The 12,788-nt window shown below is 41.9% G+C and overlaps 1 protein-coding gene across 1 annotated transcript in view; it reads right to left on the reverse strand.

Annotated features, from left to right (window-relative positions):
• Eif2ak2 (eukaryotic translation initiation factor 2-alpha kinase 2) overlaps positions 1-10,122 on the reverse strand; it is a gene marked incomplete in the record, with an annotated part of 36,026 nt that extends 25,904 nt beyond the window's left edge. The window contains 3 exon segments of the mRNA XM_013517630.1: positions 1,305-1,425; positions 1,870-2,001; positions 9,662-10,122. Coding sequence (XP_013373084.1) covers positions 1,305-1,425; positions 1,870-1,988 — 240 coding nt within the window.
• Positions 10,123-12,788: the final 2,666 nt, after the last annotated feature.

Here is a 12,788-nt window from a genome sequence, read left to right on the forward strand (position 1 = left end):
TTAAAAAAAAAAAAGTACTAGCTTTTGGTTTTATTGATCTTCCTTATTACTTTCTGGTTTCTTTTGCATTAATTTCTGCCATCATTATTACTGTCTTTCCTCAGCCGCTTGGCAGATATTATATTGTTTTCTCTAACTTCTCGACTGCAATTTCCTAACTTATAAATAACTTGCAAGTGACTTTGATTATTTTTAATTTTTACTAGAAAAGTGACTTTGATTATTTTTAATTTTTACTAGAAAGATGACATCTTCAATTAAGATTTTTCAGGAAAGTATCTTGATAGCCAAATTCTTCCAGTTTCTTCTGTATCTGAGAATGATCTGTAGTCTCAGATGTAAGTGATTTTCTATCTCGTTTTACAAGCATTGCTTTACTGTCTCCTGTGCTTTAATGTTGCAATAGACAGCATGACTTTTATTTCATTTTGACATTTTCTATATTTTTTTTCTACTTAGATCTTTGTAGACTTCCTCCTTTCTCCCTGGAGCTCAGTATTTTCACAAGGATCAGTATTGTTCTTGGGGGTTTGGCATTTTCCTATATCTAGTGAGTTATCTTAATATGCAGTCAAGTGTTTAATTTATTCACATTTTCAACTGAAATTTCTTTAGATAGTTTTGTTTATTTGCTTAGTTCTGGGGATCAAACCCAAGGTTTCCCCCATGCTAAGCACATACTCTACTACCAAGCTATACACCCATTCCCCATATAGCTTTCTTCTGTACTGTTCACTGTGCTTACATCTTCAGGGAAACCAACTCTATTTAAGATCATTCTTCATTATTTGCCCCTCTGTACATCATTCTCCCTACAAGCACATGCACCTCTTTTTCCATTTCTATTGAACATTTTCAATCAAGTGGAGGAGACCCCTCACAGAACTTGTAAATTCACTTCTTCTTCTTCTTTTTTTTTTTTTTTTTTTTTGTTGTTTTTCTCCAGTACCAGGAACCAAACTCACGACCTTGCGCTTGCCAGGCAGGCGCTTTTGCCGCTGAGCTAAATCCCCAGTCCCTGTAAATTCACTTCTTACTAAACATTTTTCCCTTGCCACATTTGTTCAACTTTAGACTACTGAACTGCTGCGGGCACTCTAACTGGGTGTGATTCAGCTTTGCCCACTGTTTCCTAGAGTTTCACTGAAATAGAGACAGAGGAAAAAAAAAAAAAAAGACTGAACTACATTCTTAGATGTAAAAGAATTTCCAAATGGCTTTACTCTACATACGGGTTTTTTTCACAGAAAAATTCAAACTATTTATGAGTTCCCTTTCCACAGGAAAAAAAAGCAATAACTTACCTTTTTTTCTTGAGTAAGTACATCAAAAGCTAATTTGGCAGCAGCATTTTTTGCCTCCTGCTTTGATCTACCTTCACCTTCTGGAAATGTTCTTCCATCTATAACTACTTGAAATGTATACCTGATCACAAAGAGAAGATTCACAATCATGGCGCAGCTCCTGGGTTATGTAAGCACACGTCTCCAAGGACCCCCGCCTCTCATGATCACCTTGAAAACTTCCAACCTATGTCTGGTGTAGAATTTAAACAGCCCCCCGCCAAGTAGCAAAATAGCACATCTTCCTGGACATGGGGAAGCTTATGCCTGCCCTTTTTTTCTTTTTTGCTGGAGTCAGCTGAAGACACGTTGAGGACTTTCACAGAACTCTGATAACTTTGCAATATGGCTAAAGTATTGCCCTCAAAACTGTGCCAGAGTTGCCAACGCCCAGGTTCACATTTATAGAATATAGCTTTTTTTTCCTTTTGGTATGGAATCCAAGGCCTCACACATGCTAAGCACATAGTCTACTATTGAGCTATGCTCCCAGCCCCTGAGATATATCTTTTTGATAGCAACTTACAGTAAGTTGTGTGACGGTCCTGTCACAGACAGTTCCTGATAGGAAACTTTTACTTTATGCTTCTGATGGTATTTATTAAGTTCTTCTATGTAGAAACCTGGTGAAAGACCAGTGGCCATTTTTCCTGATAACCTATAAGAGAAAAGATGTTTTCGTGAGTGACACTCACAGAACATTTTATCAATGGATGTAGCAGGACAGCAGTAGGGACCCTCTCCTTTATATGACTCATTTCGGCCTCACATAAATTCAAAGTTTACTGTATATGTAAGTTAAGTTTATGGGTTCATGAAGGATTTCTGCTGCATGGAAGTAGACTGAAATCCCAAAAATTCTCCTTTGAAATTTGCAGAAATCAGTTTTAGGACAGTTTCTCCAGTCTTATGGTTTGGGTCTGAAACGTTCCACCAAAGGCTCATTGTGGAATTTCGTTGCTGATGGGCTTCTGGGAAATGCTGGGACCGTGAGGTCTCTAGTATCATCTGCGCATCACTATGAGATCGTAATTTTAAGGCATCAATGGGAAGTGATAGAAATAGGAAGTAGGGCCTCCTTGAAGGGACACCAGGATTGAAGTGGGTTTTAGGGACCACATCTGGCCCCTTCCTATGGACTACATTTGGCTTCTCTCTCTCCAGCTGTCTCACTCTCTGGTTCAGTGATAGCAAAACTTTCAGAACTTTTCAGAGACCGAATGCCAACACTGCAACTAAACCTTAATACCAAGGTTTTAGGTTCAGAAAAAACAACTCATGCATTAACATCATTTGTGTTAAAAGAAAAACACAGTGACAGGACTTTCAGTGATACAGCTTTTTATTGAACAGTCAAAGTTCGCACTTGGTGTGCTTTTGCACAATTAATGTGATTTACGGTGTTGTATGCATGATCATTTGTCAAACTTTGGCTGGGCTGACTTGGCTTGTGTGCCGACAGAGAGGGTTCTGCGAGCCCGCTGCGTGGCACGCATGCCTTAGGTTTGCCACCACTGCTCTAGCCCCTTCATCTCTGTCTCTCTCTGCTCTCTGGCCTCTCTTACTTCTGACTGCCATGAGGTAGCAGCTTTCCTCCTCCACGATCTCCCACCATGATGCTCCTGCCTTGCCATAGGCCTAAGAGCAGTGGAGACAGCTGACCATTGAATGAGACTTCTAAAACTATGAACCAGAAAAAAAATCTTCTCTACCTTAAGTTGTTTCTCTCAAGAATTTTGTCACATAGGAACCCGGAAAAAAGCAGAGGTAGCTCTTCTATCTGCAGACAAAGTGGATTTCAAACCAAGACTGATGAGAAGAGACAAGCAAAGTTACTCCATACTTGCTAAGGGAACAATCCAAGAGGAGGGAATAACAATCATAAATATATAAGCAACAAATACTGACACACCCAACTATAAAAAACAAACACTGATCGATAGGAAAAATCAGATAAGCACCAATGCAACTGCAATGGGAGACTTACTTCACTGTCACAAATAGATCGACTAGACAAAAAAAATCAACGAAGAAATAGCAGAGCTGAACCAAGCCTTTGAGCAAATGGATTTACTAGATAGCTAGAGTGTTCAACCACACAACAGAATACACATTCTCCCCATAAGCACACTTTCTCTAAAACAGACCACATATTAGCTTATAGAACATGCTTAAGTAAATGCAAAAGAATTGAAATTATTCTGTATATATTATCAGATCATAGTGTAATGAAATTGACTTCTAGTATTTTTTTTTGGGGGGGAGGGGGTTTCCAGTACCAGGAATTGAACTCATGACCTTGCGCTTGCCAGGCAGGCGCTGTGCCGCTGAGCTAAATCCCCAGCCCAGTGCAATGAGATTGAAAATCAATGATGAAAGAAATCACAAAAACTACACAAACACATGGAAATTAAGTAACACTCTCCTGAACAAACAATAGGTCACAAATGAAATTAAAGAAGAAATTAGACAGTTTCTACAATTATATGTTAATGTTAATATGATATACCAAAAGTTATGGGATGCAGTGAAAGTAGTTCTTCAAGGGAAATTTAGAGTAGTGAATTCTTACATCGGAAAAACAGAGCAAGCTCAAATAAATAACTTAATATTGAACCTCAAGCTTCTAGAAAAATAAGAGCAAGTCAAGCCTAAAGCTCATATGAGGGAGGAAATTACAAAGAGTAGAAATTAGAGTAGAATTAGAGTAGAAATTAATGCAATTGAGACTAAGAAAACAATACAAAGAATCAAGGAATCTAAGAGCTGGTTCTTTCAAAGATTAAATAAAATTGACAAAATATTAGCTAAATTTATCCAAAGAAAAGGAACAAAAAGAATCAAATCTATACACTTAGGGATGGAAAGGGCAAAATCGCAATAGATCCTGTAGAAATCCAGATGATCAATACCTAGTTTGAGAACCTGTACTCTAATAAAATGGAAAACTCAAAAGAAATGGACAGATTCTTAAATACATATGGATCCCCAAAGGTGAATCAAGAAGACATAAAAATTCTCAATAAACTAATATCAGTCAATGAAATTAAAGGCATAATTTAAAAACTACCAACAAAGAAAAACCAGTTCCTCACAGATTCACTCCTGAATCCTGCAAGAAATTTATAGATGATCTAATGCCATTACTCCTCAAAATCTTTAATGAAATTGAAACAGAAGCAATACTCCCTAACTCATTCCTTAAGGCCAGCATTACCCTGATACCAAAACCAGAGAAGGATCCAACCAAAAGAGAGACCTACAAGCCAATCTCCCTAATGAACATAAAAGCAAAAATCCTCAATAAGATACTGGCAAACGGAATGCAGCAAGTCATCAAGAAGATTATACACCATGACCAAATAAGATTCATCCCAGGGATGCATGGATGGTTCAATAAACACAAATCAATAAATGTAATACATCATATTAACGGACCAAAGATAAAAATTACATGACCATCTCGACAGATGCAGAAAAGGCATTTGAGAAAGTCCAATACCCATTAATGATTTTTTAAAAACCTACAGAAAGTTGGAATAGAAGGTCTATCTCAATCTAATAAAAGCTATCTATGACAAGCCAACAGCCAATATTATACTAAATGGACAAAAATGGAAAGCCTTCACTCTAAAATCTGGAACCAGACAAGGATGCCCATTATCACTACTCCTATTCAATATAGTTCTGGAAACATTAGCCAGAGCAATTAGACAAGAGAAAGAAATAAAAGGAATATAGATAGAAAAGAAAGAAGTTAAATTATCATTATTTGCTGATGACATGATACTCTACATAAAAGACCCCAAAAACTCAACCAAAAGACTCCTAGAACTAATAACCAAATTTGGCACTGGAGAAAGATATACAGTCAACATTCAATTATCAATAGTATTCCTGTACATAAATAACAAACTCCAGTGCTCCTTCTAAACTTTAAGTCAAACAAAAAAGTCCCCTGGGGAGAGAAGGGGAAAAAAAAACCTCACTGACAGAGAAATTAGGGAAACCACATCTTTTACAATAGCATCAAGAAAAATGAAATACTAACAAAGTAAATGAAAGACCTATACGCTAAAACCTACAGTACTTTGAAAAAGATCAAAGAGTATATCAGAAAATGGAAAGATATACTCTGTAACTGGATAGGCAGAACCAATATAGTGAAAATGAACACACTTCCAAAACTGTTATACAGATTTTATGAATTCTCAATCAAAATATGAGTAGTACACCTCACAGAAGATCACGAGTGCACCCTTGAAGGGGACTGTGGAATCCTACTTTCCTTTCGCCTCTTCCTCCTGCTTCTCCTCCACCTCGTCTTATTCATCGTTGTCTTCATGGTGGTCTTGGTCCTCTTCTTCCTCTTCTTCTGCCCCTTCTTTTTCTACTTCTTTCCTTTTCCCCTTCTTCTTCCCCTTCCTTTTTCCCTTCCCCTTTCTTCCTCTCTTTCTCCCTTTCTCCCTTCACTCCCTCTCCCCTTCTCTCTCTGTTCCCCCCCTCCTGCCCCCTGGCCCCATACTGAGGATTTTTTTTTTTGGGAGACAGGATCTCACCATGTAATTCAGGCTGGCCTTGAACTCACTATGTAGCCCAGGATGGCTTCAGACTCATGGTGATCCTTCTGCCTCAGCCTCCCAAGTGCTGGGATTACAGGTATGCACCACCATGCCCAGCCTGTACTGGGGATTGAACCCAAAATTTTCTCCACTGAGCTATATATCCCTGTCCATTTTTTTAAAGTTATTTTTTATTTTGAGACTGTGTCTCATTAAGTCACTTACTTGCCTAGGCTGGGCTAAAACTTGCAATCTTCCTGCCTCACTCTCTCAGAGTGTTGGGATTACAGATGTGCACCATGAGGCCTGACTTGTTTCTCCTCTCTTTAATTATTGGTTCCTGAGGTGAGGGGTTTACTCTGCCATATACTCCTGTTATGACATGGGGCCTCATCAGAGACCCAGAGCAACAAGGCTACTTCATCTTTGCCTGGAATCTCCAAAACCATGAGCTAAAATAATCTTTCTCTTTATAAATTCATACAGTTATTTAGCTCAGCGGCAAAGCGCCTGCCTGGCAAGCACAAGGTCGTGAGTTTGGTTCCCGGTACCGGAGAAAAACCAAAAAAAAATAATAATAAATAAATAAATAAATAAATAAATAAATTCATACAGTCAAGTACTTTGTTATAGTAATGGAAAGCTGACTAATACTGTACACAACATTAAATTCATCCTTTTAATGATTTTTTAATGTACAATTCATTGGCATTGATTACATTTACAATGTTACCCAGCTATTACCACCATCCACATCCAGAACTCTTTTCATCTTTCCAAGTAAAATTCTTATTAAACAATAATTCCCCTATTTCTCCTTGCCCTTACCCTCACTAGTCTCTGTCCTATTTTTTGTCATTATGGATTTGCTTAGTCTAGTTACCTCATAAACTGGACTCATGCAATATTTGTCCTTTAATGTCTGGTTATTTCACTTAGCATAATATCTTTAAGGTTTGTCCACATAGTAGAATGTCTCAGAATTTCTAAGGCTGAATAATATTCCATTGGTTGCATATCCCACATTTTGTACATCCATTCATCAGTTGATGGCCAAAGGTTATTTCAACTCCTTGGCTATTGTGGATAATGGTGCTATGGACACTGGTATATAAATATCTGTTTAAGTGTTTACTTTCAAATTTTTAAGGTAGATAAGTAGAAGTAGAGTTAATCATTGTTATGGTTTGTGTCTCTTGTGTGAGGTCCCCAAAGCCTCATGTGGTCATGGGGCAGGCTTTTAGAGTTTGACTGATTATGGGTATGAGAGCTACACCCACCCTGGGGTGGATAGTTTGCATATGTAAGGGAGAGGAAGAGGCTGCTTGGGGCCATTCCTCTCTTTTGTGCTTGTTGCTTTTGCTGTGTTCTGCTGCCATGAGCCCTAGCTCTCTGCCATGTGCCACTCTGCCTTGTAACCTGCCAAGTATGGACTGAAACCTCCACAAACTGTAAGCAAAATAAACCTTTCCTTCCTTAATTTTGGGTGTCAGGTATTTTGTCCCAGCAACAAGAGAAAAGTAACTAAGACAATCATATGGTAATTCCATGTTGAGCTTTTAAAGGAATTGCTGAATTGGTCTGCAAGTAGCTTTAGCATTTTACATTTCTACCAGCAATGCACAAGGGTTCCAGTTTCTCCATATCCTCACCAACATCTATTTTCCTTTTTTTTTTTGGTTTTTCTCCGTACCAGGAACCGAACTCACGACCTTGTGCTTGCCAGGCAGGCGCTTTTGCCGCTGAGCTAAATCCCCAGTGCTCCTTTTTTTTTTTTAACAACAGTTACCTTGTGATCTTTTTAAGATATCAACCCAAATATGCACCCTTACAAGCCACCAAAACTATTCTTACCAAGGTTACCAATGGCTGCCCCATTGCTCAATCCCATAGTCAGTTCTTGGTCCTTATCTACTTGGCCCACAACCAACACTTGATTGCCCATTTTCTCCTCCTTCTCCCTTTCTAAGCTCAGACTTCTAAAATAGCTACTCTGCTGGTTTTTATCCTTTCTCATAAGCTGCTCTTATCTTCTTTCCCAATTCCTCCACATCTCCCTTTCTCTATGGTAGTGTCCAGGGATCCAGTCCTTAAATCTCTTCTCTGCTTACATACACTCTCATGATGACCACCTCCAGGTTTGTGGCTTGAAACTGCACCTAAACAACGACGGTTCTCAAAAGCCCATTCCACCACTCACCCTTTCCTTCACTCCCAATTGGCCCTGCCTAACCAGCTCCCTTCTGAACTGCTTCTGACTCTACCTCTTGTGCTGCCTTTGCTCTGTCAGCTCCTGCTGCCCACAGTTATCAGCTCAAAACCTTAGGTACTTTCACACCCTTTGTTTCTTCATTACAACTGGGTACTTCACTAGCTTCCAAACAGACCAGGAATTACAAGAAGAAAAGCATCAAGACGATGAAAAGGGCTCAATAATGAATGAATGAATGAATGAATGAATACTAAACTATTTCCGGATTCCCCATCCCAGGAGTTTTCACCTGCTTTTATCTAAATGCCAAATGTAGTATCTGCATCCTCTGTCAAGAGGGCAATTCCCATTCATTTCTCTGGGTCAACACAGTCTTCTTTGATGCTGGAGGGGCAGCTACTACCTCCTCTTGTGGGCTTGCCAGTCCATCTTGTCCAATCTTCCCCGCCTTGATTGCTCTGTAAACTAAGCAGTGGGCTCCTTGGGCAGACCTCACCCACCTAAAGAAATCTCCATCATAATCACTAACAAACCTTGTTCCTCTTACTCAGGCCCAGAAGTTTCCTCCATTCCCATCCAGCAGACAGTGGCCGCCCACGGAGCGGAGCCCCTTCCAGTACCGGCTCCCCGTATAACTTGCGTTCAACTAGTGTCTAGTTAACAGGTAAATAATCTACAAGTAGAGCGTGTTGGCTCTTCAGATTCAAATAAGCAAAGCAGGAAACAAGAACATAACTTGCCCAAGATTTTAAGTTCCCAAGTGACTGCAGAGAGTATATCTTTTTTGCTCACATCTGAAAAGGCATTTTTAGTACCAAAGAAAACACGGGCAATGCGAAATTTCATTTTTCTGGAACCCAAGAGTATTTATGAATCATCATTCACGTAAGAAACGTTTAATGAGCACCTACTGGGTATTAGGTTCCGGGATCATATCAAGAAACAAAACTCTGCTGTTGTGAATTCACTAATGGTCAAATTTGGACACACAACCTCCCAAAAGTTACTGGAGCACAGACAAGAACAAGGAGGAGGGGTTTCCTTTATATGCAGGTTGTTGGGGGAGGATTAAACTGGCAAGAAGAGAAAATAAAGGGAGGGACTTGCTCAGTCAAGCGTCTGAAGAGCTTTCCAGGAAAAAGAAACTGGCAGTGCAAAGGCCTAGTGGCTGGAGGTACAAGGAAGCCCATGTGTCCACAGTGGAGAGCGCAAGGGCCTTGCCTGTGAGCCTGAGAAAGGTTTACAGGAGCCGAGACGCGAAGCCACGAGGAGGGCCTGACAGCCGAGATGTCCAGAGGAGGTGGATGGAGGGGCTGAGGCTGGGCCGCTGGGAAACAACTGTAATTCTCTGGGTATAATTCAGCCGATCTATGGGTAGTTCGGGCCCCCCAATTTCTCAACTGCCTGTGAAGTCACTGGGCACGTCTGTTTTCCTCCACAACCCACTCCCACCCACCCCGACCCCCTCTATCGCTGCAGGACAGACATGGGTTACTTGTCCCGAGACAGATTCTCCCGGGAGGAAAACAGCGTGCCATGCCTACCGTTCCACGATCTTCGCAGCTCCCGGGAGGCTCCGTGCCCGGGAGGCCGGAGCTGGGCAGCGCCGCGGGGTCCGGGGCCGGCGACACGCGTCCGCGTGCGGGAGGGCGGACCTCTGCTCCTCCGCGGCCGCCGGAGCCCAGCGCTTCCCGCCCCTTCACTCTCGGTTTCGTTTCCCCACCAACTCCGCCTTCCCCCGCTCCTCAGCCGCAGTCGCGCAAGCCCGCGCCGGGTGGAAGCTCCGAGAACTGGCGCGCGCGGGGCGGCACGGCGCGGACTGGGGGCCCGGACGACCGCACCTCCCGGCTGGCTGCGGGGCGGCCCCCTGGAGCAGCCCGGAAACCCGGATCTCTGCTCGCTGTGCTGAGCGCCTCCGGAGCGGGGATCCTCGAACTCTTCAGCCCACACCTTGGGGATGCGGCTGAAGGGGTGGCTTCCAGGCGCTGCTATTTATAACAGGAGTAACCGAGTGACTCAGTCTGAGTACCACCTCCTCTTGGTGACAGAAGATGTACGTAGTTCATGTCCGGGCCTGTAAACACCCCAGTAGATCTGTTATTCGCACCTACAGGAGCGCAGCATTGAACAGGTACCTGGACCCTGCCACACATAGCTTAACCTCAGAGAGCTGATTCTGCAAAACCCACGAGACATGCTGTGCCTGCCAGCACCCCTGTACCCAGCACCGCCCTGTCACCTAGCCTTAGATCCCTTACTCAGAGACCTCAAATTTTGTACTCCCCTCCACAATGCCCCTCCCCTAGCTCCCCTATGAAAGCCTACCCATTCCACCTGCTCAGGGCCAACTACCTTCTTGTCCTTGGCCCGACTGCACCCAGTCTGAGATAAAGATACGGCTGTTTGCTTCAGTTCTGCCTATTTTGGTGACCTCAGTCACACTCCGGGGTTTTAGCCTCTCAGTGGCAGCAGGAATGGGAGTTTACCAGGAGGGACTGCTTATCAAAACTGCTTTCGCGGCTAAGCGCCTAGCAGGCCACCTACCAGTGTAAAGCATCCTCTGACACCCCAGCGGGGACCTGCAGCCACTTGGTGTCCAATTGGTTAGGTTTTGTGTGAATCTTCTCATCATGGAGGAGGCAGGGGTTTGTTTTCCCTTTTTGGAGTTATATAGTTATTTCCCTCACTCTTTGGAGTAAATACTTATGCAGTGTGCTTATCCTTCCTGCCGTGTCTCAGTCAGCACATTGGTGTGCGACATTCCAAGTGTCTTGTTCACCTTCATGGTGTCCTTCCCAAACAGGAACAACGTACAGGACAGAGAAGTGAGGGGTACCCTGAGTACCACGGGATTCAGTGGTTTTATCATGAACCCCAAAGCAGCTGGCCTTGTAGGAAGACTCAGTAGCAGCCCCAGGGGGAGACAGCATATAGCAAGTCCGAGTACTGCGCTCTCAAGTAGCCTGCTGTTTCTTCCTGGATAGAGCGCACAGCTGGGAAACAGTGGAAGTGGAAAGATTTTCCCCCACAATTCAACCTAAACACACCCTCTGAAATAAGTACCTCTTGCTTGCATGACCTTGGATTTTATTTCCCCAGAATTCCTCAGAGGAGAAACTGAAACTGCATCTGGACACTGTAGGTTTCTCTTGACATCCAACCATCATGGAAATATAGGGAATGTGGCGTTATTGATATTTCTTAGCAAGGGGCCAATAGTGTCCTAGCTACACAATGGAATACATCTTCAACCAAGGGGTTCCTTATGGTAATTGCATGCTTCGCAGTAAATGTTGGTGGGAATTTACTCCTGTCCAACACAGACAGGCCCTTTGGGGTTGAAAATTTGGATCACTGTGTATACTAGGTAGAAAGTTCTCTGAGAGCAAATTGAATATGGAATGAGGAAGTTAATAAACACCAATATGGTCTTATGATCACTACAGAGCAAAGAATCATAGAAGCTATGCAAATTTTTTCTCCTATGCTTTTTTTTAATCTATAAATGGATTTCTTTTCATTGTTTCTTTTTATATAAAGTTGGTAGTTGGTTAATTTTATAAAACAGTCTCTAAGTTAGTCTTAAGGGGGATTATGACAAAAATAGGACATGAAAGATGGTCTCATCATGTAATAATGGGAACAAAGACTTAAGGAGTAAGATGAAACCATTTTCATTTCAAGGAGGAAATAGTTATGTTCAGCAGGATATAATTTTGTTGTTTGCTTAAAAGATTAATGACAGAAGGAATGGACAATAATAGACATTAATTTCATTTTTATGTCCTTTTCTCATCTCCTATGTCTCTTCACCTCCTGATTTAAAATGTATGGAGATTAAAACCATAATTTCCAGATTTGTGTGGTGTTCACATTCTGGATATAATTAATGACCTTAGTCTTGGACTTACCAGTGCTTGTACCCAGTCTATGGTATTTCATTATAGCAGCCAGAATGGACTAAGAAAATCCCCATCGGATGAGTTAAATGTTAGGTGGCGAGTGAACCTTAGGAAAGACCCAGATCCTTAGATTCTCCTCATCCATCAGTTTTTCATTTCACAAGGATTAGTTTAGTGGTTCCTATGGGTCAGACATCTGCTAGCTGAGGGTAAATTGCAAAATAAAACGTTTTTTCCTCTTCAATATGTTTAGTCTCCTCATCTTTATACTGGGGCACAGTGTGACATGCTTCACAGAAGTATCACTTTCTTTAATTCTAAATTAAACCACTTCACCACTACAAAGCATGCACCAGGAAGTGGAATCTCACTTTAAGGACCAAGGTAAAACACACCAAAATAATAGCATTTATGAAATTTCCTTAAAATTTCCTTGGCTTTTTCTCTGCTTTTTAGATGATAAAATATTTCAAACACACAAGAAGTGTAGAGAATCACAGAGTGGGCACTTGCAAACCCACCACTCATGTTTATTTCTCAGCAGCAGCACATTACCGATGCCTTTTACCAACACTGGGTTTGCTGATCACTCTTCCTTCACAGGCCTTGGCTTCCATGAGCTCAGCTTCCTATTGGCTGCCTGCTCTCAGTGTCCTGGTCTGGTTCCTCCTCATCTGTCTGTCCTTTTAATGCTGAAGGGCTCCAGGACTGAGTCCTTGAACTCCATTCCTTCTCTAGTTATGCCCACTTCTTTTTTTTTTTTTTTTTT

The sequence above is a fragment of the Chinchilla lanigera genome, unplaced genomic scaffold, assembly GCF_000276665.1.
Source record: "Chinchilla lanigera isolate Chin_1 unplaced genomic scaffold, ChiLan1.0 scaffold00040, whole genome shotgun sequence".
Taxonomy (NCBI): domain Eukaryota; kingdom Metazoa; phylum Chordata; class Mammalia; order Rodentia; family Chinchillidae; genus Chinchilla; species Chinchilla lanigera.